At 51.8% G+C, this 24,953-nt stretch overlaps 2 protein-coding genes across 2 annotated transcripts; both read right to left on the bottom strand.

Moving 5' to 3' along the window:
- Window positions 1–6,064: 6,064 nt before the first annotated feature.
- Window positions 6,065–7,048, bottom strand: LOC141476387 (olfactory receptor 14J1-like). The gene has a single exon (XM_074165064.1). The coding sequence runs from the start codon at window positions 7,022–7,024 to the stop codon at window positions 6,065–6,067; it is 960 nt and encodes a 319-aa protein (XP_074021165.1). The 5' UTR covers window positions 7,025–7,048.
- A 16,291-nt stretch (window positions 7,049–23,339) lies between these two features.
- LOC141476355 (olfactory receptor 14C36-like) lies at window positions 23,340–24,308 on the bottom strand. The gene has a single exon (XM_074165027.1). The coding sequence runs from the start codon at window positions 24,306–24,308 to the stop codon at window positions 23,340–23,342; it is 969 nt and encodes a 322-aa protein (XP_074021128.1).
- Between the last annotated feature and the right edge of the window lie 645 nt (window positions 24,309–24,953).

Raw genomic sequence — 24,953 nt, 5'->3', positions numbered from 1 at the left:
GTTGTTGTGCACCTCTTTCTTCTAAACCTTCAGGTTTCTGATGGCCAAATCCCCAGGTGGGTCAAGGTCCCTCTGGACATAAGCTCCAGCGGTCAAGCATTGGAAGTACACGTGCTGATGTTCATCCTGAGTCAGGGTGCCGCTAGCAAGAGCATCATTGTAGAAGCTGCAGGACACTACAGATAAGAAGACAGTACTGGTGTAATGGAGTTGCTAATCAAAGTAGAAAGCACTGGGATACCATCTCAGAAACACCAAAGGTGGGAGCAAAGTGAGGACACGCAGCGCCAGTGGGGAAATGGTGAAGAGGAGTTGACTTTTTGCAAGGGAGAGGATGAAGTTGGTTAAAGAGTGGGACTTGAGACGTGGGAAAACAGTGCAATGGGAATGAACGGTTAAGCAAAGGAAATGATCAGGGCTGTTTGGGGATACCTGTCAAGTAGCCCTGCATCTGAGCAACCCTGCCTGGAGCAGGACAAGAAAGCTGCAGCTGGTCTGACTGTACCAACATCTGACTGACTTCCATGGACACAGGAAACCCGAGAGCTTTCCCCGCTGTCACCACTTCCTCACTGAGGCTTGATTTACCCTTGGAAAGTCCACGCTGACTGCTTTTGGACACATTGTTCTCTTTCCGGTGCCCAGAAATGTCACCCAGGAGGACTCTCATTGATGGCACACTAATCACCCCAGGGAGCTTGTACAGCCTGTGGGTCCCTGGGCTGGGCCTCTTTCAAAGGTGGGGGCAACATTGGCTTGTCCTCACTCACAAGAGAGCTCTGCCAAGCCTGTCGCCTTCCAAAGGCGACATTCCAAAGAAATCTCAGTCTTCCCTTGTGACTTCACTACAACTATTTTGTCTGTTATATGGCGCATTTTGTTTCTCTAATCTTTCCTATACTCTACACTTGTCCTGATACAATGGTCATTTGCAAAGTCATCTTTTCAGATGCAGACTGTCTAGGAAAAGGCCCTCTCCATCATTCTCCAGTTTTCTCCTCCCTTTGCTCTTTGTTCATCCAGGTACCTCTCACCTCTGCTGCTCTTTCACCCTCAGGGAGTAAAACCTTGCCTGTCTCTCAGTAATCTCATTGTCTCCTCAGCCAGCTCTTTCATTATGTTTATATCTATCTTTGTGTATCTACCTACCTCAACTATTTCTCCTAAGATTATCCCTTGTAGAAAGGCAACCTCATTAGAGGCAGTTTGTACTTTGCGTATGATTACACAGTGTTTTCTTGTTTATGAAAACTGACTGTGCTTTACTTTTCTTTTCTGCAGAACAGGCAGAATTCCCCTGTGGCTGTGAGCAGCCAGGTTTCTGAGGAGAGCAGGTGGGAGATGGTGCAATGGAGCTGTCACATCCAGACTGGAGTGGAGAAGTCTGATGCAAGGAACAGTGATGTCAGTCCCAGGTGGGCGAGGTCAGACCTGGTGGGGTTGGGGAGGTGAGGAGCAAAGCTATCCATACAGGGATGGACATCACGGGACTGCTTTTCCTGACCTGGCCAGACCTCCTGAGGAGACACTCGGCCTCAGTATCCCTTGGAGAATGCTTCTATCACCTCCTCTGGAAACTGAACACTCATAAAATACATCCTTTACAATCAAGAAAGCATTTTCATTAGATGCACTTTGAAAAAATTGTCATTAACTACACCACAAAAGCTCCCCAAGTAGCTGTACAAGGGTTTAAGGCTTGAAGGAAATTGCAAAGAGATAAATTCCTTGTTAAGGCTTTCTGTTTTCAAGGAGCCCCATGGGGTAGTGCTGCTGAGTCCATGAACCTCAGATACTGAGAGAAGATTGAAGAAAGTGCTCAAGAAATCAGAAGCACAACCCAAACTTCCTGGAAGCCTTAAGGAGCCCCACTGAGGGCAGTTACTGACAAAGGCTCCCTGGGGACTCGTTAGAGCAGATAATTGGAGGCTGTGATTGCAGGTAGGCAAAGGCAGAGTTCAGGTGGCTGTAATGCTGAGGAAAGCCTGGCTTTGTCTGAGGAAGCAGAAAGGCCAAGCCCTCACCCCCAGGCCCTGGCAAGGCAGATCCTGCCCCTCACTTGTGGCTCAGGGCTCTTCCTGGGGGCAGTGGGATGTGGGGGTGAGCAGTGCCCAGGGCAGGAAAATTCTGTGACACCTCCTGGCCTCCCAAAGAAGGGGTGAGGATGAAACCAAGTCCCAAGGTTCAAAAGAATTGTAGACTCATAGAATCATTTAGGATGGAAAGGACCTTTACGGTCATTGAGTCCCTCACACTCCCATGTCCACACCTAAACTACATCCCTATGTGCCCCATCTACACATCTTATAAACACCTCCAGGGATGGTGTCTCAGCCACTTCCCTGGGCAGCCTGTTCCAGCGCTTGACAAACTCTTCAGTGAAGAAATTTTTTCTAATATGCAATCTATATCTCCCCTCGTGTAACTTGCAGCCATTTCCTCGTGTCCTAACACTACTTACTTGGGAAGGGAGACTAACACCAACCTCGCTATCACCTCCTTTCAGTAGTTATAGAGAGTGACAAGGTGCTCAGCCTCCTTTTCTCCAGGCTGAACAACCCCAGTTCCATCAGCCGCTCCTCACAAGACTTGTTCTTCAGACCCTTCATCAGCTTTGTTGATCTTTGGGAATGCTCCAGGACCTCCACGTCTTTCTCATAGTGAGGATCCCGAACCTGGACATAGCACTCAAGATGGGGCCTCACCAGTTCTGAGCACAGGAGAGACAATCACTTCCCTAGTCCTGCTGGTCACACTGTTCCTGATACAGGCAGGGTTCTGTTGGCCTCCTTGGCCACCTTGGCACACTGCTGGCTCATATCCAGCCGGCTGTTGGCAAACACCCCCAGGTCCTTTTCCGCGGGGCAGCTCCAGCCACTCTTCCTGCCTCTTGTGGCATCCATGGGGTTGCTGTGACCCAAGTGCAGGACTTGGGACTTGGCCTTGTTGAACCTCATACCATTGGCCTCAGACCATTGATCCAGCCTGCCCAGATCCTTCTGTAGAGACAGCCTAACCTCCAGCAGATCAACACTTCCACCCAACTTGGTGTCATCTGCAACCTTACTGAGGGTGCAGTTGATCCTTTTATCCACATCACTGATAAGGATATTAAAGTGAACTGGCCCCAGTACCAAGCCCTGGGGAACACCACTCGTGACCAGCCACCAACTGGATTGAACTCCATTCACCACCACTCTCTGGGCCACACCCTCCAGCCAGGTTTTTTCCCAGCAAAGCATACACCCATGCAAGCCAAAAGCAGCAGTTCCTTCAGGAGAATGCTGTGGGAGACGATGTCAAAGGCTTTACTAAAGTCCAGGGAAACAACATCCACAACCTTTCCGTCATCCACCAAGCGGGTCACAGAATCACAGAATATTTTTGGTTGGATGAGACCTTTGAGATCATCGAGTCCAACCAACAAAAAAAAAAAAAAAAAAAAAAGTCCCAGAACACCAACACCAAAACCAAACCAAACTAAATGCCCAAACAACACCTCACCCCACCCTCAAACAGACAGAAACCAACAATCTCGAGCACTAGAGCAGGTCCTGAAGTGCCATGTCTAGACATTGCTTAAATACCTCCAGGGATGGTGACTCCACCACCTCCCTGGGCAGGCTGTTCCAGTGCCTGACCACTCTCTCAGTAAAGTAATTCTTCCTAATATCTAACCTAAACCTCCCCTGCTGCAACCAGACCATTTCCTCTGGTCCTGTCATTATTCCCTTCATAGAATCATAGAATCATAGAATCATCCAGGTTGGAAGAGACCCTTGGGATCATCGAGTCCAACCATCTACCCTACACTACAAAGTTCTTCCCTATATCATATTCCGCAACACCACATCTAAACGTCTCTTCTTCATCCAAAGGTGGTAAACCCTCCTTTTTTCCCTAAGTCCCATCAAAAGTTCTTTGTTCATCCAGGCTGGCCATTTTCCCCGCCCTTTAATTTTGTGCCTCATGGGGACAGCCCACTCCTGGGCCTTTAGGATTTCCTTCTTGAAGAGCGTCCAGCCCTCCTGGACCCCTTTTCTCTGCAGGATTATCTCCCAAGGGACCCTCCCAACCAGGGAACAGGCTAAAGTCCGCCCTCCGGAAGTCCAAGGCGGAGGTTTTGCTCACCCCCTTCCTTACCTCGCTAAGAATTGAAAACTTGACCATTTTATGATCGCTAAGCCCAAGATGGCCTCCAACCTCCACATCTCTCACATTGGGGAGGGATCACATTGTCATAGAAGGAGATCAGGTTTGTCAAGCAGGACCGGCCTTTGATACACCCATGCTAGATTGTCCCGATGTCCTGGTCCTCCAGTATGTGTCACGTGATGCCACTCAAGATGATCTGTTCCATAATCTTCCCTGGCACCGAGGTCAGACTGACAGGCCTGTAGTTCCCCGGAGCCTCATTCTGGCCCTTCTTGTAAATGGGCGTCACATTTGCTAACCTGCAGTTAACTGGGACCTCCCTCGATGGAGGGAGGGGCCCAGAGAGCGATGGTGAATGGAGTTCATTCCAGTTCATGGCCAGTCATGAGTGGTGTCCCCCAGGGGTCAGTATCGGGGCCAGTTCTCTTACACACTTTTATCAATGATCTAGACGAAGGCATCGAGTGCACCCTCTGTGAGTTCACAGAGGACACCAAGTTGGGTGGCAGTGTTCATCTGCTGGAGGGTGGACAGGCTGGATCAATGGGCCGAGGCCAAGGGGATGAGCTTCAACAAGGCCAAGTGCCGGGTCCTGCACTTGTGTCACAACCCCATGGACGCTACAGGCTGGGGGCAGAGCGGCTGGAGATGTCTGGCAGAAAAGGACCTGGAGGTGTTGGTCGACAGTGGCTGAACATGAGCCAGCAGTGTGCCCAGGTGGCCAAGAAGCCCAACAGCATCCTGGCCTGTGTCAGGAACATCGTGGTGAGTAGGACTCGGGAGGTGATCGTCCCCCTGTACCCAGCACTGGCAAGGCCCCACCTCGAGTGCTGTGTCCAGTTTTGAGCCCCTCACCACAAAAAAGACATTGAGGTGCTGAAGTGGGTCCAGAGAAAGGCAACAGAGCTGGTGAGGGGTCTGGAGAATAAGTCTTCTGAGGATCGACTGAGGAAGCTGGGCTTGTTCAGCCTGGAGAAGAGAAGGCTGATGGGACACCTTATCACTCTCTGCAACTACCTGAAAGGAGGGTGTAGAGAGGTGGGGCTTGGTCTCTTCTCCCTAGGTGATAGGACAAGAGGAAATGGCCTCAAGTTGTGCCAGGGGAGGTTCAGATTGGGTGTTAGGAAAAAAATTGACACTGAAAGGGTTATTAAGCTTTGGAATGGGCTTCCCAGGGAAGTGGTTGAGGCACCATCCCTGGAGCTAGTTAAAAGACAGGTTGATATAGAGCTTAGTGACATGGTTTAGTGATGGTTTTTATCAGAGTTAGGTTGATGGTTGGCCTAGATGATCTTAAAGGCCCCTTCCAACCTGGACAATTCTATGATTCTATGATGCTATGACCAGCTGCAGTTTGGGAGGGGCTGCTCGGTGCTGTTCTGTCCAAAACCTGTGCCTGATCCCCCGGTGTGTCCTGCCTTCTTATTAAACTCTGCTTCTGGCGATTTGCTGTGTGAGCTCCTCACTAGTGTGGGTCTGTGTGTGTGTGGATGTACCTACATGCTTTGCTGGCCAATGCCAAGTGGGGCTGGCTGAAAGAGGAGGAAACCAGGATGTGGAGAGACCCAAGGCTGAAGTTGCCAAGTGGGTAACAGCTCTGAGACTGTGTAGGACACCTGAGCACACCCAAAACTCAGGCCCACACTGGAGGGACCGCGGGGGTGTGTGCCCATGGGTAAGTGCTGCAGAGATGAACACACCACTCATGACATGAGCTTTGGAAGAAGAGCCCAAACATCAATCAGTGCACTGGGATGATTCCACTTCGTTTCAGAGAAACTATGAGAGTGTTCTCCAGAGACCTAAGAAGGATTCAAACATTCCTGTAGGAAATAACAATAGAGATAATGATAACAAAAATGACAAAATCGCAAACAAAGGACAGTACTGCAACAGGGAACCATGAGAGTCATTTCTGAAGAGTGATGGGAAATTTCTTGCTATTAAGAACCATCCCTGAAATAAATTTCCTGATGGACTCCTTGAGCTCCTGGTTCCTCATGCTGTAGATGAGGGAGTTCACTGCTGGAGGCACCACCAAGTACAGAAATGACACCACCAGATCCAGGCGTGAGGAGGAGATGGAGGGGGTCTTCAGGTAGGCAAAGAAGCCAGTGGTGATAAACAGGGAGACCACGGCCAGGTGAGGGAGGCACGTGGAAAAGGCTTTGTGCCGTCCCTGCTCAGAGGGGATCCTCAGCACGGCCCTGAAGATCTGCACATAGGACACCACAATGAAAAAAAAGCACAACCAAAATACAAAAGCACTAAATATGACAAGCCCAACTCCCCTGAGGTCGGACTGTGAGCAGGCAAGTTTGAGGATCTGGGGGACTTCACAGAAGAAACGGTCCAGGACATTGCCCTGGCAGAGGGGTAGGGAAAATGTATTGGCCGTGTGCAGGAGAGCATTGAGAAACCCACTGCCCCAGGCAGCTGCTGCCATGTGGACACAAGCTCTGCTTCCCAGGAGGGTCCCGTAGTGCAGGGGTTGGCAGATGGCAACATAGCGGTCGTAGGCCATGACAGTGAGAAGAGAAAACTCTGCTGTGATAAAGAAGACAAACAGAAATAGCTGTGCAGCACATCCCCAGTAGGTGATGGCCCTGGTGTCAAACAGGGAATTGGCCATGGATTTAGGGACAGTGGTAGAGATGGATCCCAGGTCAAGAACAGAGAGGTTGAGGAGGAAGAAGTACATGGGAGTGTGGAGGCGGTGGTCACAGGCGATGGCGGTGATGATGAGTGCGTTTCCCAGGAGGGCAGCCAGGTAGATGCCCAGGAAGAGCCCGAAGTGCAAGAGCTGCAGCTCCCATGTGTCTGCGAATGCCAGGAGGAGGAACTGGGTGATGGAGCTGCTGTTGGACATTTGCTGCTTCTGGGCATGGGGACCTGTTAGAGGATGAAAATACAGTAAATTACTCAAGAATTCACTAAACAAATTCAAATCCTTTTCCCATGGATTCTGCCCATGCTGCACACACACCCTTTCCTTTTTCTAAGAGACCTTCCTCATCTCCATTCCATGAGCTCGGTCGACACTGGTTGAGTTTGTCATGAGGAGCAGGGTCTCTGCCCCCCGGCTGCCGAGGAGACAGCGCTGCTCTGCAGCAGTGGGTTAATGGGAACCGTGAGGGCAGGGGCCAGTCCTGGTGCTTGACTTCCTTGGATGAAGTTGGTACTAATGAAAAAGGGCTTGTCAGCATCTGCACTCCCAGTGAGAAGCAACTGAGACAATAGAAGGCAGTTTCAGAGTTCTGGGGTTTCTCACAGCTCCCCCCATCTCACCTGGGGAGTGTTCTTGGATGTCAGAAACTCTCAGCATTTCTGCTGCACTCAGGGAGAACAGAGTGAGTCCGGCGAGGCAAGAGCACTGCCTGTGGCTCAGTGCAGAGCTGGTTTTTCTCTCTGTCTTGTTCTCAGATGGTTTAGGCTTCCAACTTTCTGAGGTGGATGGTGATCACACTCCCATGTTACCCTGAAAAGGCACCAGACAGTGCTGAGAGCAGAGGGGTCCATTGCAGACCCCTAAATGTCTCACCCTTTCCCAAGGTCTCAGCACCCCACTTCTAGCCAAGGACACACAGGGCTCATTTCACCAGCCCAACAGCATTTCCTCCGTCACAGAGTCTCTGTGTTTCTCCGTGGGGCTTTCAGATAACACAGTGCTGCTGTGGGACAGGTTTGCATCCTGGAGGAGAGCTCACAGCTTGGATGGACACCCCAGTGAGACGAGACACCCCATTGTCCTAAGGTTGGCATCTCAGTAAGAGAAAACTGACTCATTCGCCAGCCCCACAGGCTGCACTGCCCACAGCCCCACAGCTTAGAGGAAAGCTGGGACCCTTCTTCCCATGGACACACCTGCAGGAATGGATGAACAGGATCAGTGTGTGACTCTGCAGCTGAAATTCCCATCCCCAGGGAGTCTGATGGCAATAAAAAGATAACTTTAAGGCATTCCAGTAGAGAAAATATTAAAAAATACTGTGAGGTTCTGTCTGACAGAGGGAAGGGGAGAGGCCATTGGGCACTCAGGACAGCATTACCCTTTCCCAGCTGTGCCTGTCACCTCCCAGACAGTGATAATGCAGGACAGTTGCCCTAGTGCTGATTTCTGGTCACAAGAAACGGGCACATTGCAGAAGGGTTGCCCTTTGCCTCTTCTGCTGCTCTGCTGGACACAGAGCTGACTCCCACCTGAGACACCATGGCCACGAGGTCCTAGGGCTGGGCTGGATTGCCCAAGGAAGGCATCTGCACTGCAGGGGTTGCTGGGAGGTGCCCACGTGCCCCCTGTAACAGGGTTTCCAGTAGCAGGTCCCTCCTTCCCTGCCCATCTCTACTGCCTGGAGCTCTCCCTGCCAGGAGCTGCTTCTCTGGCCCCACGGCTCTTCCTTGCCAGGTCTCACAGACCACAGCCCAGCCCCTGTGTGCCCAGCTCTGCCCTGCAGCCTCTCCGTGTGTGCGGGGGCTGAAGAGCAGGTCCCACAAACACTGATGAGACTGGAAAGGGGATGCTTCTGCTGTCTGTAAAAAAATGAAAAACTGGAAACTGTAAAAACAGACTCAGGAAAGCTCCTAATCTATAGAGAAATCCCTCCTTTGACCTTTCAATTGAAAAATCCCCTTGTAAATTTTCCACTGCCCACCAAGCCAGCCAAGATGATAGATCTTGAAAGAGAGACATTTCACTTCCAGGGAACTCCGTCTTGAAAAGTGCCCTCAGGAATGCCCGGAGGAGATCTTGAGCTGTGACCAGCCCTAACCGACACAGCAAACTCTCAGCAGCAGGAGCCTCCCCTATCAGTAATTGCTATTTTCACCCACATCTTCTCCCCGCAGAAGCTCCGTGGGGAGATCTCTGGTCAGGCTGAGAGCTGACCCTGGCAGGCGGCAGAGTCCCTGCCCCAGCACACAGCCCTCTGGGGTGCAGGGACCCTACTCTGCAGGACAGCCCTGGGCACCCCTGGATGCACTCCCAGCTTCACACCCCTACAGCCGTCCCTGGCAAAAGCAGCCTTCATGCTCTGTCCCTCTGATGGTGCAGCAGGGAAGCCCTGCTCTGCAGCACATCCTCCTCCTTCCCTGCAGTAGAAAAACTAGGGGAGTGCTCCTGAAAGATCCCACAGGCTGTGGGATATGCCAGCTTTTGGAGATTCTTCCAGGAGCACAAGCTACATTGCTCTCTGTCCAGAGACTTAACGTGTAGAGGGCTGTGAAGATCTCTCCCCCAGTGAGGTCTCAGCTCAAAGACTTCCCACTACTCGTTGTCTTTGACCTGCCTCTGCCTCGCTCCTCTCCCCTCGGTGCCTGCAGGCAGTGCCCTCAGCCCTGCTGCGCTTGGCAGAGGAGCTGCTCCTGGGCAGAGCTGTCTCTCTGCCGCGCTGCCCCATGGCCAGGAGCTCCCTTCATCCCAGGAGCCCGGCCCAGCTCAGCAGCAGAGCAACAGCCCAAGGCAGCGCTTCCTCTGCCCCATCTGGGCTCCCTGGAGGTGTCCCTGGGGTCCAGGGGAACCGGCTGTGAAACAGGCTGAAGTCATCCCTGAAGTTCCCTCCCTCAGCTGGGGAGAGACACTTCTTTCTTGCAGTGTCATGAGAAAGAGTTGGGCATAAGAATCACTTTTTTTTTTTGGTCCCATATTGAGGCAGGACATCAGGAAGGTGACAGGGCATGATCTAAATTCTCCAAGCTGGGAGGATGTGTTTCATTGAGTGAATTTGGCCATTTCATCCTGGGTATTTAGACCTGGGGCTGGACAGATACGCAGCTCTCTTTTGTCTGAGCCATCTCTCTGCTCCGAAGCAAAGCCTTTGCACACACTTGGTTCCACCGATGGCAAATATGAGCTGGCCAAGTTCTACAGCTGTTGCTTCAACCCAATTGTGTGGCAACGTCCTCAAGCAGGGGCATAGACAGGATGAGCAGGAGCCGTTAATGTCAGAGGCAGAGCTGTGACACTGATGGAATAACCTGCCCAGGCGTGCTGGTAGGGGTCAGTACAGCTGGTGTTCAAGGAGAGAATCCTCCAAGCACAGCAATGGTCCAGATCACACCTCAGTCTAAACTTGAAAGGCAATTCAAGGACACCATTGAGAGTGTTTTCTTCTTCAGGAACAGTTGAAGAAACAAAGATCCCATGTGGCCAGTAATTTACCTACTGGATTCATAGATTCATAGATTCATAGATTGGTCCAGGCCGGAAGGGACCTCCAAAGGTCATCTAGTCCGACCTCCCCGCAGTCAGCAGGGACACCCCCAACTAGACCAGGTTGCCCAGGGCCTCGTCGAGCTTCACCTTGAATATCTCAAGGGAAGGGGCCTCAACCACCTCCCTGGGCAACCTGTTCCAGTGTTCCACCACCCTCATGGTAAAGAATTTTTTCCTAATATCCAATCTAAATCTCCCCTTCTCCAGCTTAAAACCATTGCCCCTCGTCCTGTCGCTGCAGGCCTTTGTAAACAGACCCTCCCCAGCCTTCCTGTAGGCCCCCCCTCAGGTACTGGAAGGCCGCTATGAGGTCTCCCCGGAGCCTCCTTTTCTCCAAGCTAAACAACCCCAGCTCCCTCAGTCTGTCCTCATAGGAGAGGTGCTCCAGCCCCCTGATCATTTTGGTGGCCCTCCTCTGGACCCGCTCCATCAGGTCCATGTCCTTTCTATATTGAGGGCTCCAGACCTGGACACAGTACTCCAGGTGAGGTCTCACCAGAGCAGAGTAAAGTGGCAGAATCACCTCTCTGGATCTGCTGGCAACACTTCTTTTGATGCAGCCCAGGATGTGATCGGCCTTCTGGGCTGTGAGAGCACATTGCCTGCTCATGTCCAGCTTCTCGTCCATCAGCACCCCCAAGTCCCTTTCCTCAGGGCTGCTTTCTAATACCTCATCCCCCAGTCTGTATTTATACCGAGGATTGTTTCTTCCCAGGTGCAGAATCCTGCACTTGCTTTTGTTGAACCTCATGAGGTTCATCTGGGCCCACCTCTCCAGCCTGTCCAGGTCCCTCTGAATGACATCCCGTCCCTCCGGTGTATCGACAACACCACACAGCTTGGTGTCATCTGCAAACTTGCTGATGGTGCTCTCAATCCCTCTGTCTATGTCTTTGATAAAAATGTTAAACAGTACTGGTCCCAGGACGGACCCTTGAGGGACACCACTAGTCACTGCTCTCCATCTGGACTTAAAGCCATTGAGTACCACCCTCTGGGTGCGACCATTCAGCCAATTCGTTATCCACCGAACCGTCCACCCATCAAATCCGTATCCCTCCAATTTGGCAAGTAGAATGTTGTGAGGAACTGTGTCAAAGGCCTTACAGAAGTCCAGATAGATTACATCCATAGGTCGCCCCTTGTCTACTGACCTAGTCACTTCATCATAGAAGGCCACTAGGTTAGTCAGGCAGGACTTGCCCCTAGTAAAGCCATGTTGGCTGTCCTGAATCATCCCCCTGTCCTCCATGTGCCCAAGCATGGCATCCAGAAGGATCTGTTCCATGATCTTCCCAGGCACAGAGGTGAGGCTGACAGGTCGGTAGTTCCCAGATTCAGTAAGAGGAGGTGCAGACAGATGTGAGATTCCCTATGTCCTCCTCTCCTCCGTCTTCCCCAGCAAGGTCTCCCAGGCCTCTGTGACTCGAGGCAGGAATCTGGAGGAGAACAAGCAGCAGTGGAAGGGGACCAAGTCAGGGGGTCACTTGAACTAACGCAGCCCTTCCCAATCTATGGGACAGGCGTAGCGTTATCCCAGGGACCTGAGCGGGCAGTGAGGCCATTCTCCATCATCTTGGAGAGGTGATGGAGACTGGGGGAACTCCCTGACGACTGGCAGCACCCAAATGCTGCAGGCACTTTTAACAAATGGACAATGGCAGAGCAGGGGAACTAAAGGCTGTGCCCCACAAGTTCTTCACTCGGATACCATACCCAGGGGCTGGATTTACCCTGGGTACATTGTGTCTCACCACCCTCTGCGCTTTCTGGGATGAAAGGACAGGACGGCTAGCCATGGGGAGAGCAATGGTGCTCCTTTATCTTGAGGTCAGCAAGGCTTTCAGCATCTTCGCCCACACCATTCTTGTGTCCAAGACAGGATATTATGGTCTGCATCGGTGGATAAGTAGATGGGTAAAAAACAAGCCGGGCTGTTGACCTTAGAGGGATGCGGTCAATGTACTCTGCCTGGAGGCCAGCAGCTGGCAGGGTCCTGCAGGGCACTCTACCACAACCTGCACTTTTGAATGGGTTTTTAATGACCCAGAAAGGAAGAGTGTGTTCGTACCATTTGTAGGAGAAACCACACTGAGGAGAGCAGACACATGGTGGCTGTCCCAAAGGACCAAGAGAGCTCAGCGGGAAAAGCTTTGGTGGTCCTTGGGTTACATTAGCTAAAAGATGAGCAATCAGGAAAGGCGGCCAACAGCATCCTGGGCTGTATAAGCCAGAGCAAAGCCAGTCTCCTCAGCATTTTGTAGACCATATCCAGAATATTTTCCAGGGTTTTGACATGGCACAATGCCAGAGAGACCTTAAAGAACTGGAGCCAGGTCAGAGGAGGACCACAGTGTTCAGCAGAGTGGGAGAACTTGTACTGTGAGAAGAGGCTTTGAGAGTTGGGCTTGTTCATCCTGGGGAAGAGAAGATCTTGTGGGGAACACGGAGCACCATTGCACAGTTCCCGAGAAGACTGTGTCAGGCTCTCGTCCGTGGAAGAAGACACAAGGAGTCAGGACAGATATAGGGAGAAACTTTTCCAGCATGAGGATAGTCGAGCACTAGAGGCTGTTTCCCAGGAGGCTGCACCGGCTCTGTCCTGGAAAGCTGACAAGACATGCGGAACAGAGCCCTGGGTATTGAGATCTGACCCTGCTTTGAGCACCCTTTGTGTCCCCAGGTGTCATGGTCACTGCTGATTTCGCTCTCCAGAGGGTAGAAGAGTCTGGATCCCCTTCTCAGGACAGTCTCCTTGCCAGGATTCCAGAGGAAAGGGTGGAGCTCCTGTGGTACTGGCGCTTCACTCGGCATCTGTTGGGATACATTTAGTACTTTTCTGTGACTACTGATCATAAAAAGACAACCATTTCCTAAGAGATGGCCAAAAAGACCCTGTTATGGCCAGGAAGCTCAGTATCACTTGGAGTAAGCAAGGAAGATTATAAGAAGCACCTGAAAGACCAAAAATTCTGAAGGTCTCCTTTGAAGAGTGATTGGCTATGTGTAGGTGTGGGAGAGAAGGTCAGGAGGTTAGTGATACGCTGTCAGCAGAAGACCCACCAGGTTTGCATCTCAAGAAAAGACATGCCAGAGCCCAAGGGAAGGGTGGTTTGAGCACACTCATGGGATTTGGGAAGCTCAGGTGTTTCCCTAAAGGTGGCAGCATCTACTAAAAAAAAAAGAATAAAAAAATAGCGGTCTGCTTTTGTAGTAAAAACTCTGGGCGATGCCAATGGAACCAGTATTTGTCATATCAGGCATGAAAGTTCACCCTGAAGTACATATCCAATGAGGTTCAGAGGAAGGGTGGTCTTGCAAAAGCCACCCTTTGTGTCCCCAGGTGCCATGGTCACTGCTCATTTCCCTCTCCTGAGAGTGGCAGAGGCTGGATCACCCTCTCAGGACGGTCTCTGTGCCGGGATGCCACAGGCATGGAGGGAGCTCCCCTGGTCCTTACTGGCACTTCACTCGGCATCTGTCTGGATACATTTGGGGATTTTCTGTGACTGCTCCTTCTGCACAGACGATTATAAAAAAACCCAACTGCTTCACAAGAGATGCTCAAAAAGTCCCTGTCATGGCCAGGAGAGCTCACCATGAGCTATGGGCACAGCAAGGAATATCATAAAAAGCACCTGGAAGATCTAAAATATTCAAGGCTTTCTCTGAAGTGTGTGTGGCCCTGGGCAGGAGTGACTGGCCATGTGTAGGTCTGGGAGAGAGGGCCGGGGGATGTCAGTGAGAAACAAGAGGGTGATTGACGGCTTCAGCCAATCCTTAAAACCATGTACGAAACCATCAATGGAAAATAGCTGATGTCTGTAGGTGGAGGTTGAGGAAGAGGATTGTCCTGGGAAGATGGCAGGAAGGAAGGCGCCTCCTCTGCAAAGCAGGGGTGAGAACAGATGTTTCCATCCTGTGTGCAGGGCTCAGCCTGGCAGGTGGGGAATGTCCAGGGCACGGGGTGGCTGTGCTCAGTCACGCCCCATGAGCTGACCTTGCTCTTTTCTTCCTTCACTCCCCACGCTTGGATGGACCTCAGGAAAGATCCACAAGCCTGGACTCAGCACAGAACTCCTGGGCTGAGGTCCCATCACTGCAGGGGAAATGGAAGGGTTTGTGAGACCCGTGGGCGTGCAGGGGGAGAGCAGTGTGGGTGCAGCTGTGAGTGCTCCAAAGGCAGGAAGAAGAAATGAAATATCTGAAGTGAAATAGGTTGAGTTTCCTTTGTGAGGGAGCAGAGGAAGGAGAATGTGCTCTTCAGTGCTGGGTTATGGATCTAAATAGAGGATTCAAATGAATCTACAGGATGGGCCATCTTTGGTGGCTGAGGAGCATTAGCAGGGTTTTGGAAGAAGCTGCGCAGGTTATTGGCAACTCACAGCCATTTGCAAAAACTGAAAAACTCACAGTTTTGTGTTTGAACTAATACTCAGTGAGGACAAAGAGTCATCAGTAAAGCTTGAGACCTCATGGGGTCAGAGTGAGGTGGGGAAGCAGTGGGCAGTGGTTAAAATCTGCAGAGAAATAGTCACTGGCATTGGAGAGTGCAGGACAGCCTGTGGTGGGGATGGCCCCTTTGTGGGGGCTGGGACAGCCCAAGTGAACTGAAATCCTTGTCCTTTCGACTATGGCTGCTGTCTCTTCCACTGAGGTCCCTCAGAGGAAACCAGATCCCTACAGCTCCAACCTCTTCACCCACCCACTCACTCCGTAGAGCCCAGGAGGAGCCCTACTGCTGTCCTGCACTCAGCATCGCACCCCCCCACATCTCCCTGCCCCCAGGAGGAGCCCTGAGCATCCCATGAGGGAAAGGATCCCCATTCCCAGGAGATGGGGGACAAGGCTTGCACATCTGATTGATGAAACACATCAAGGGCTTTCACAGCCATCTCCACATTTGATTTTCAATCTGTAACCAGTGCCTCTGACTTCCTGCTTCACCAGCCACAAGGGTGGTTCCTTTTCTCATCATCCCCTCCATGGTCTCCTCAGTGATGATCCCCAGCGAGGCTCACAAACACTCTCAGAAACCTGGAGAATTGCTGCCGACTTCTCAGAACAATTCCAACTTCTTTCAGTAGCTGTAGTTCAGGAACTTGGCACCAGAGGGCTCATTAACACCAAAACTCACTAAGGAGCCATGTCTCTGGGCATAATTTTCCGAATTCCTCAGTTCTTACCTGGTAAATTAGAGAGATTTCAGAAGTGGAAATATTTCAAAACAAAAAAAAATAAGAAAGGATTCTTTTTCTTCCACTTTTCTTCTTTTTTCTGTTTACGCATTAAGTGGTACCATCAGTCTCCAAATGGTGTTGAAACCAAACATCTCCAAATGGGGGCTCAATGGGTAGGGAAGCCAAGACCCTTTATGTCAGACACTCTATAGGCAGTCTCTGTCCCAACCCCCAACCCACACTCTGCTCATCAGCCACCTGGGAGCAGCCTTGTTCAAGTCTGAGCTTTCTCCTCTGAAGTCTGTGGCTGCAGGTTTCAGTCCCTCAGCACCAGTTTCCACCAGTTCACTTGGAGAACAAGCTGCACGCAGACACAGAAGAATGTTTCTTAACTGCCAAAAAAAACCCAAACCACCACCTAAAGGAAAGCACAGCTCAAGAAGAAAACAAAACGCACTTCTCTGCTTTAAAATAGGTCGTCATTACCTTCTCGGAAGTTCACTTTTGTCAGTGGATTTTTGTCAGTCTGTTTCACCAAGACCAACCAGGAAACACCTTGCCCTTCCAGCACTAGGGCCTCATGGGTTCCTTCTCTCCACCCGAGAGCCTGGGAGGTGTTATGCCATAGTCCTGAACTTGGAATTGAATGTCTCCACATTACACTGCTCCAGGAAAAGCCCTGAGCAATGTGTAAGGGACAGGATCTCCCCAAGTTCTGGGGTCACAGAAGCACAGAATGGAAGGGGCTGGAAGGGAACTTCACAGATCATCTAAGTCCAACCCTCCTTGCCAAAGCTGGGTCACCTAAAGTAGGTTGGACAGGGATGCATCCAGGCAGGTGTTGAATATCTCCAGAGAAGGACACTCAACAACCTCTCTGGGCAGCCTGATCCAGGCCTCTGTCACGCTCCAAGTAAAGAAGTTTTTGCTCATGTTGAGATAGACTTTTCTGTGCTCCAGTCTGTGCTTGTGGCCCCTTGTCCTGTCACTGGGCACCGCTAAAGAGTCCGGCCCCATCCTCTTGCCACCCACCCTCTAGATATTTATAAGCATTGATGAGGTACCCTCTCAGTCTGCTCTTCTCCAGGCTGAACAGCCTGGGAGCCTCTCCAGGTCTCTCAGCCTTTCCTCATCAGAGAGATGCTTCAGTCTCTTAGATTCATAGATTCATAGATTGGTCCAGGCCGGAAGGGACCTCCAAAGGTCATCTAGTCCGACCTCCCCGCAGTCAGCAGGGACACCCCCAACTAGACCAGGTTGCCCAGGGCCTCGTCGAGCTTCACCTTGAATATCTCAAGGGAAGGGGCCTCAACCACCTCCCTGGGCAACCTGTTCCAGTGTTCCACCACCCTCATGGTAAAGAATTTTTTCCTAATATCCAATCTAAATCTCCCCTTCTCCAGCTTAAAACCATTGCCCCTCGTCCTGTCGCTGCAGGCCTTTGTAAACAGACCCTCCCCAGCCTTCCTGTAGGCCCCCCCTCAGGTACTGGAAGGCCGCTATGAGGTCTCCCCGGAGCCTCCTTTTCTCCAAGCTAAACAACCCCAGCTCCCTCAGTCTGTCCTCATAGGAGAGGTGCTCCAGCCCCCTGATCATTTTGGTGGCCCTCCTCTGGACCCGCTCCATCAGGTCCATGTCCTTTCTATATTGAGGGCTCCAGACCTGGACACAGTACTCCAGGTGAGGTCTCACCAGAGCAGAGTAAAGTGGCAGAATCACCTCTCTGGATCTGCTGGCAACACTTCTTTTGATGCAGCCCAGGATGTGATCGGCCTTCTGGGCTGTGAGAGCACATTGCCTGCTCATGTCCAGCTTCTCGTCCATCAGCACCCCCAAGTCCCTTTCCTCAGGGCTGCTTTCTAATACCTCATCCCCCAGTCTGTATTTATACCGAGGATTGTTTCTTCCCAGGTGCAGAATCCTGCACTTGCTTTTGTTGAACCTCATGAGGTTCATCTGGGCCCACCTCTCCAGCCTGTCCAGGTCCCTCTGAATGACATCCCGTCCCTCCGGTGTATCGACAACACCACACAGCTTGGTGTCATCTGCAAACTTGCTGATGGTGCTCTCAATCCCTCTGTCTATGTCTTTGATAAAAATGTTAAACAGTACTGGTCCCAGGACGGACCCTTGAGGGACACCACTAGTCACTGCTCTCCATCTGGACTTAAAGCCATTGAGTACCACCCTCTGGGTGCGACCATTCAGCCAATTCGTTATCCACCGAACCGTCCACCCATCAAATCCGTATCCCTCCAATTTGGCAAGTAGAATGTTGTGAGGAACTGTGTCAAAGGCCTTACAGAAGTCCAGATAGATTACATCCATAGGTCGCCCCTTGTCTACTGACCTAGTCACTTCATCATAGAAGGCCACTAGGTTAGTCAGGCAGGACTTGCCCCTAGTAAAGCCATGTTGGCTGTCCTGAATCATCCCCCTGTCCTCCATGTGCCCAAGCATGGCATCCAGAAGGATCTGTTCCATGATCTTCCCAGGCACAGAGGTGAGGCTGACAGGTCGGTAGTTCCCAGGGTCCTCCTTTCTTCCCTTTTTAAAAATGGGTGTGGTGTTTCCTTTCTTCCAGTCTGCAGGAACTTCACCTGACTGCCATGACTTTTCGAATATCATGGAAAGTGGTTTTGCAACTTCATCAGCCAGTTCCTTCAGGACTCTGGGATGGATTTCATCAGGTCCCATGGACTTGTATGTCTTTAGATTCCTTAGGTGATCACGTACCATGCCTTCAGTTATAGTGGGATGGACTTTGTCACCTGGATCCTCAACTTGTGGGCCATCAATACAAGAGCTAGGAGGAGAGGGGTTGCCAGTGAAGACTGAGGCAAAAAAATTATTGAGAACTTCTACCTTCTCTTCCTCCATTGATACAAGTTCCCCATTGCTGCTCATTAGGGGGGGTACATTTTCTTTAACCTTCCTTTTCTGGTTAATGTACCTGTAGAAGCCTTTCTTGTTTTTCTTTATGTCCCTTGCCAAGTCCAATTCTAGCTGTGCCTTGGCCTCCCTGACCTCATTCCTACACAGCCGGGCAACATCCCTATACTCTTCCCAGGTTGCCTGTCCCTTCTTCCATTTCCTGTGTAGCCCCATCTTACCCCTTAGTTTGACCAGCAGGTCCCGGCTCAACCATGGTGGTTTCTTGCCTTCCTTACCCAATTTCCTACATGTTGGGATTGAGATCTTTTGTGCTCTATGGAGAGCATCCTTAAAGATCTGCCAGCTTTGTTCTGCTCCCTTGTCCCTAAGGGCAGTTTCCCATGGGGTCCTATTTACTAACTCTTTGAAGAGTTGGAAGTTCGCTTTCTTAAAATTTAGCGTCCTGATGGTGTTCCTCTTGGGCTTCAAAATTCTTAAGAGAGTGAACTGCACTAGAGCATGATCACTGCAGCCCAGACTGCCTTCAACTTTGATATCCCTGATGGCCTCACTTGCATTTGTGACCAACAAGTCCAACAATGCATCTCCTCGAGTAGGGCTGGTGATTTCTTGTCTCAAGAAGTTGTCGTCTAGGCACTCTAGAAGCTTCCTGGAGTGCCTGCAGCCAGCCGTGTTGCTTTTCCAACAGATGTCAGGGTGGTTAAAGTCACCCAGCAGGATGAGAGCCTGTGATCGTGATGCCTCTTCCAGCTGGAGTAAGAAGGCATCGTCGACAGGCTCTGCCTGGTCAGGAGGCCTGTAGTAGACTCCTACCACAAGGTTGCCTTTGTTGTCCCGATCTCTAATTCCTACCCACAAGCTTTCTACCTGCTCATGGCTATTCTTTAGCAACAACTCTTCACACTCTAGCCATTTCTTCACATAGAGGGCAACACCTCCACCCCTTCTTCCTCTCCTGTCCCTTCTGAATAGTTTGTAGCCATCAATGGCCACACTCCAGTCGTAGGACTCATCCCACCAAGTTTCCGTAATGGCTACTATGTCGTAGCTTTCTTGTAGCAGGATGGCTTCCAACTCATCCTGTTTGTTTCCCATGCTGCGTGCGTTGGTGTAGAGACACTTTAGTCGGTCTGCTGGCTGTGTCTCCTTCTTAGAGGGGCACTCCACTGATCTCCCAACATGTTTTGTGCCAAATACACTTCTGTCCCCTATTGTCTCAGGGGATCTCGGTCCCTCTCTGCAAGACCATGCCTTTGTTACAGTATTTACAGCATCTCCCACTTCACGTGAGATGGCAGGCTGAAGGCTCTCCTTAGGCTTATTTCTGCTGGACTCGTGTTTAACCCCTTCCCCCTTCGAGCCTAGTTTAAAGCCCTTTCAACAAGCCCTGCCAACTCACATGCCAGTATCTTTTTCCCCCTCTGAGACAGATGTATTCCATCCGTTGCTAGGAGACCTGGTGCCGTATAAAGTTCCCCAAGATTAAAAAACCCAAAATTTTGTTGGTGGCACCAGTTTCTGAGCCACTTGTTAATCATGCATATTTTTTTATTCCTCTCGGCATTCCTACCTGCGACTAAGGGTACTGACGAGAAAATTATCTGTGCCCCTGATCCCTCAACCAGTTTCCCCAGTCTCTTAAAGTCCTTTTTGATTGTTTTTGAATTTCCAGTGTTGACTTCATCGCTACCCGCCTGAATAACTACTAACGGATAGTAGTCAGAGGGCTGTACCAGACTTGGCAGCCTTCTGGTAACATCTCTGACGCGGGCCCCGGGGAGGCAGCAGACTTCCCTGTGGGAAGGATCCGGCCGACATATGGGACCCTCTGTTCCCTTCAGAAGGGAGTCACCAATAACAATAACCTTCCTCTTTTTTTGTAGTGTAGAGGTTCTGATGCGAGGGGGAGACTGATTTGCTTTAGGTGACTCCCCAGATGGTGCTTCTTCTACCTTCTCATTTGCCTCACTCTCAACCTCCAGTGTCCCATACTTGTTGTACAGGGGTAAATGGAGAGAGGAGGCGGGCTGTGAGGGTTTTCCCTTGCCTCTTCTAACTTGTATCCATTCCTCCTTCTTCCTTTGGTCACCTCCCTCTGCTACAGGGGTCTGCAGTGCCTGATACCACACATCTAGTTCTTGTTCGCATTCCCTTATGGATCTTAGTCTACTGACTTCTTCCCTTAGTTCAGCCACCATGTTAAGCAGATCGCTGATCTGCTCACACCTAACACAGATGGTGTCTCTGCCACCCTCTGTTGCAAGGTTCCAGCACTCACTGCAGCCAATTGCCTGGGTGCCTGCATGTTTGTGTAGGGCCTCAGTTTGGGTACCCACAGTTTTTTTAATAGCCTTCGGCCGAGCTCCAACCATGATTCAAAAAAATCTCTTCTGCCAAGTGACTACTTTTTTTTTTTTTTTTTTCCTGTGTGTCACGCGCCGCCTGCCAGACCGGTCAGCTGCCGCCGCCTCGCCGACCGACCGAGTGTCTGCTCTGACGGCGTTTAAATCCCCGCGGCCGCGCCCCCTCCGCGCCTGATTGGCTGACGCGGACTTCCGGGTTCCGGCTGGGGCTCGGGCTGTGAGTGGGGGGTCCCTGAGCTTGGAAACCCCTCCGTACAGCGCGATCCAACCCTCCCCGCGTGCTCACCTCAGTCCTCGTCGCCGGTGCTGCCGGTGCTGCCGGTGCTGCTGCCGCCGCCTCACCTCGCCTCTTGATCATCTTCATACCCTTTGTTGGATTCTCTCCAGCGGTTCCCTGTCCTTCATGATGTGGGGAGCCCAGAACTGGAGCCAGTACTCCAGATGTGGCCTCACCAGGGCAGAGTAGAGGGGGAGGATGACCTCCCTCGACCTGCTGGCCATGCTATTTTTAATGCATGGAGACCCAGGAGACCATTGGCATTCTTGGCCACAAGGGCACATTGTTGGCTCGTGGTTCACTTGTTGTCCAGGGTCAGGGCTGGGCCCTTTGGCATGATAAAACACATCCGGTTTTACACAGCATCAGAGCCACCTTTACCTTGCCTTTGCCTACTTGTCATCACTGCCTGGAGCTTTCTGCTCCAGGAGTCAGTGTCTGGTGACATGTGAGGTGGTGAGTGTAATTGAGGGACGTACCCAGGGTTTCCCCCCTGGTGACACTGAAGACACCCATCCTGTAGGAGGGGAATCCGGAGCCGCTTGGAGAGCTGAGAGGAATGTAAGAGGGTGATGAAAGGGAGGAACTTAGAAGTCGGAAAGAGAGCAAAGGAAAACCAAAGGTTCGGCTCACGTTCGTGAGGTTCAGCTCACAGCTTGTGCACTCCTCATACACACGCGGGTGATCAGAGACAGGAGTCCCTCCCTTGCACACGCAGAGGCAGAGCACTGCAGCAGTCCCAGTGTCCCTCTGACCTCCTGCTGCCACTCCTGAGGCTGGGAGGCACTGCTGCCCCATGGTGTATCGCCCTGCTCTGCGCGCGCCATGAGGAATGGACCTGGGTTCCAGGGAGCACATCCCAGTGCTGCATCCAGGTGTTTTCCCAGGGGAAAACACTCTCCAGGTCACTTCACTCTCCAAGTGAAGTGACCTCCAGACACTCTCTGTCCCACAGGCCTTCATGGCACCCCCAGGAAGAGCTGATGGCATTTGTGCTCACTGGGGTCCATCTACCCCCCACACACACACGAAGTGCGTGCTTAGGTCTCACCTGCACAATGCAAAGGTGGAGTCTGACCTCATCATTAGATGTTCCTCTGTGGAGGGACAAACAACCTCTCCGAGCTGGGGTGAGAGGCCAGTGCTGGAAACGGTGGTTGTCATTGGCCGGTCTGTGATGAGGGCCCTGGGGCAGCTTCCCCGGGGTGTCCAGGGAACACGGCCACAGCCCAGACCCTGCTCTGCTGGGCCGTCATGTCTCTCGCAGGAGCCTGGCTGTGGGAGGACGCTGCTGTGTGCTCCCACCCTGCACACTCCCACGCTTTAGCTATGCACTGGGGTGTTCCCCTGGGGGGCACTTGCCAGCCCAGCCCCTCCATGGATCTTGTCACCTCCCTGCCGTCTCCCCAGCCGAGCCCAGCAGACCAGCCCTATTGGGACTGTTCCCACAGCAGGAAATGGAGTCCAGTGAGAATGTTCACCCATCAGGCATGCTGAGGAGATCTCCACGCCGGGCAGCTTGCAGCCCCAGCTGCCAAACTTGCTCCCCAGGACCGCATGAGAGAATTGGCCCAGGAGATCTTCAGGCAGCTCCTTTTGCCCCAGGGAAAGGGCAGCCTCCGAGCTGCCACTCACAGCAAACGGTTTGTCTTTCCATGTCTCCCCTGGACACGCACAGTGCCCTGCTCTTCTCCCAGGACACCACTTCTCCCCAAGGAGACTTCTCCCTTGAGACCTCATCTGTGCTGGCCTGGCCAGCCATTCCTGCACCCACTCCCCAGGCTTCCCGCAGCCCCCGAGCTGGTGGTGCTGCTCTGCAGAGCAAGTGGGCTGTGGTGCTCAGGGCTACGCTGGTCAGGCTGGGAGGAAGACCCAGCTCAGGGTGGCTACTGACTACTAAACATCAAACACCAGAAGCTGACCTGGCTGGTCCAGACAAGAAGAGAAGATCTCAGAAAAAGGATCTTGGAGAAGCACATCGGTGCAGGGTCCTTTATTTTGTTTAAACACAAAGGGAGAAAAGCTCCTTCTTTACACAGGCTCTGGGTCACACAAGTCAGTCAGACAGTCACAGCAAAATAGGATAAAGACTTACTTATTTTTGGGGGTGGTTTTGTTTGTTTTTGTTTTGGGTTTTTTGTTTGTTTTCTTTTTTTTTTTTTTTTTAGACAGCATTAATGCAACCAAGAAAAGCTAAAAACCAAATAAACCAAAACAAAAAAGCTACCAAAAAAGGTCTGGGTGTGTAATGAGTTACATTATGAGTGACATGCAAAAGAAGATGGGAAGTTCATTCCTGCTTCTGAAAAGGAACATGTCATCAGTTTCCTTAGGGCATCCTTGAGCTCCTGGTTCCTCATGCTGTAGATGAGGGGGTTCAGTACTGGAGCCACCACTGAGTACTGAAATGACACACACAAGTTCAGGGATGGGGAGGAGATGGAGGGGGGCTTCAGGTAGGCAAAGATTGCAGTGCTGATAAACAGGGAGACCACGGCCAGGTGAGGGAGGCACGTGGAAAAGGCTTTGTGCCGTCCCTGCTCAGAGGGGATCCTCAGCACGGCCCTGAAGATCTGCACATAGGACACCACAATGAAAACAAAACACCCAAATGATAAAGAGACACTGACCACAAGAAGCCCAACTTCCCTGAGGTAGGAGTGTGAGCAGGAGAGCTTGAGGATCTCGGGAACTTCACAGAAGAACTGGTCCAGGACATTGCCCTGGCAGAGGGGTAGGGAAAATGTATTGGCCGTGTGCAGGAGAGCAGTGAGAAACCCACTGCCCCAGGCAGCTGCTGCCATGTGGACACAAGCTCTGCTGCCCAGGAGGGTCCCGTAGTGCAGGGGTTGGCAGATGGCAACGTAGCGGTCATAGGACATGACAGTGAGAAGGGAGTACTCTGCACCAATGAAGAAGACAAACAGAAATAGCTGTGCAGCACATCCCCAGTAGGAAATTGCCCTGGTATCCCAGAGGGAATTGGCCATGGCTTTGGGGACAGTGGTGGAGATGGAGCCCAGGTCAAGAACGGAGAGGTTGAGGAGGAAGAAGTACATGGGGCTGTGGAGGCGGTGGTCACAGGCGATGGCGGTGATGATGAGTGCGTTTCCCAGGAGGGCAGCCAGGTAGATGCCAAGGAAGAGCCCAAAGTGCAAGAGCTGCAGCTCCCATGTGTCTGCAAATGCCAGGAGGAGGAACTGGGTGATGGAGCTGCTGTTGGACATTTGCTGCCTCTGGGCATGGAGACCCCTGCAAGGAGGAAAAGTCATTGAGAAGTTATGGGAGACTTTTAGCAGCAAAACCAAAGCCTTTTGCTACAGACCCTTCCCTGCTACACGCCTTACCCCCTGTATTCCTTTTCTAGGAGAGCTTCCCTCAGCTCCATGGCTGAAGCTCTGCTACCATGCTGGTTGAACGTGCCATGAGGAGCTGGGCCTCTGCCCACTGGTGCCGAGGAGTCAGCCCTGCTCTGCAGCAGAGGGTTCACGGGAACGCTGGAAGCAGGGGCCAGTCCTGGTGGTTGACTTTGTCAGATAAAACCATGCCCAATGCACAAGGGTGTGCCAGTACCTGCACTCCCTCTTCGAAGGAGTGAGGGAGGCAGAGGCCAACTGAGAGCTTTTTTGAAAAAAAAATTACCTCCGTCCCATCTGAGGACTGTTTTGGGATGTCAGAAACCCTCAGTATTCCTGCTGCACTCAGGGAGAGCAGAGTGAATCCTGCAAGGCAAGAGGATTGCCTGTGGCTTAGTACAGAGCGAGGGGAGCTGGGCTGTCCCTCAGCCCCTGACACACTGGGCTTGCGCCTTTCTGAGATGGAGGGCGATCACACGCCCTCAATGTTTCCCTGAGAAGTCAGCAGAACCTGCT

The sequence above is a fragment of the Numenius arquata genome, chromosome 30 (assembly GCF_964106895.1).
Source record: "Numenius arquata chromosome 30, bNumArq3.hap1.1, whole genome shotgun sequence".
In the NCBI taxonomy this organism is placed as follows: domain Eukaryota; kingdom Metazoa; phylum Chordata; class Aves; order Charadriiformes; family Scolopacidae; genus Numenius; species Numenius arquata.
Note: the sequence above shows the minus strand (reverse complement) of the source record. Positions and strands in the feature narration are given on the sequence as shown.

What these genes read in the sequence shown, in the direction of transcription:
- LOC141476355 (XM_074165027.1), bottom strand. Translation starts at nt 24,308, where the DNA reads ATGTCCAACAGCAGCTCCATCACCCAGTTCCTCCTCCTGGCATTTGCA.
- LOC141476387 (XM_074165064.1), bottom strand. Translation starts at nt 7,024, where the DNA reads ATGTCCAACAGCAGCTCCATCACCCAGTTCCTCCTCCTGGCATTCGCA.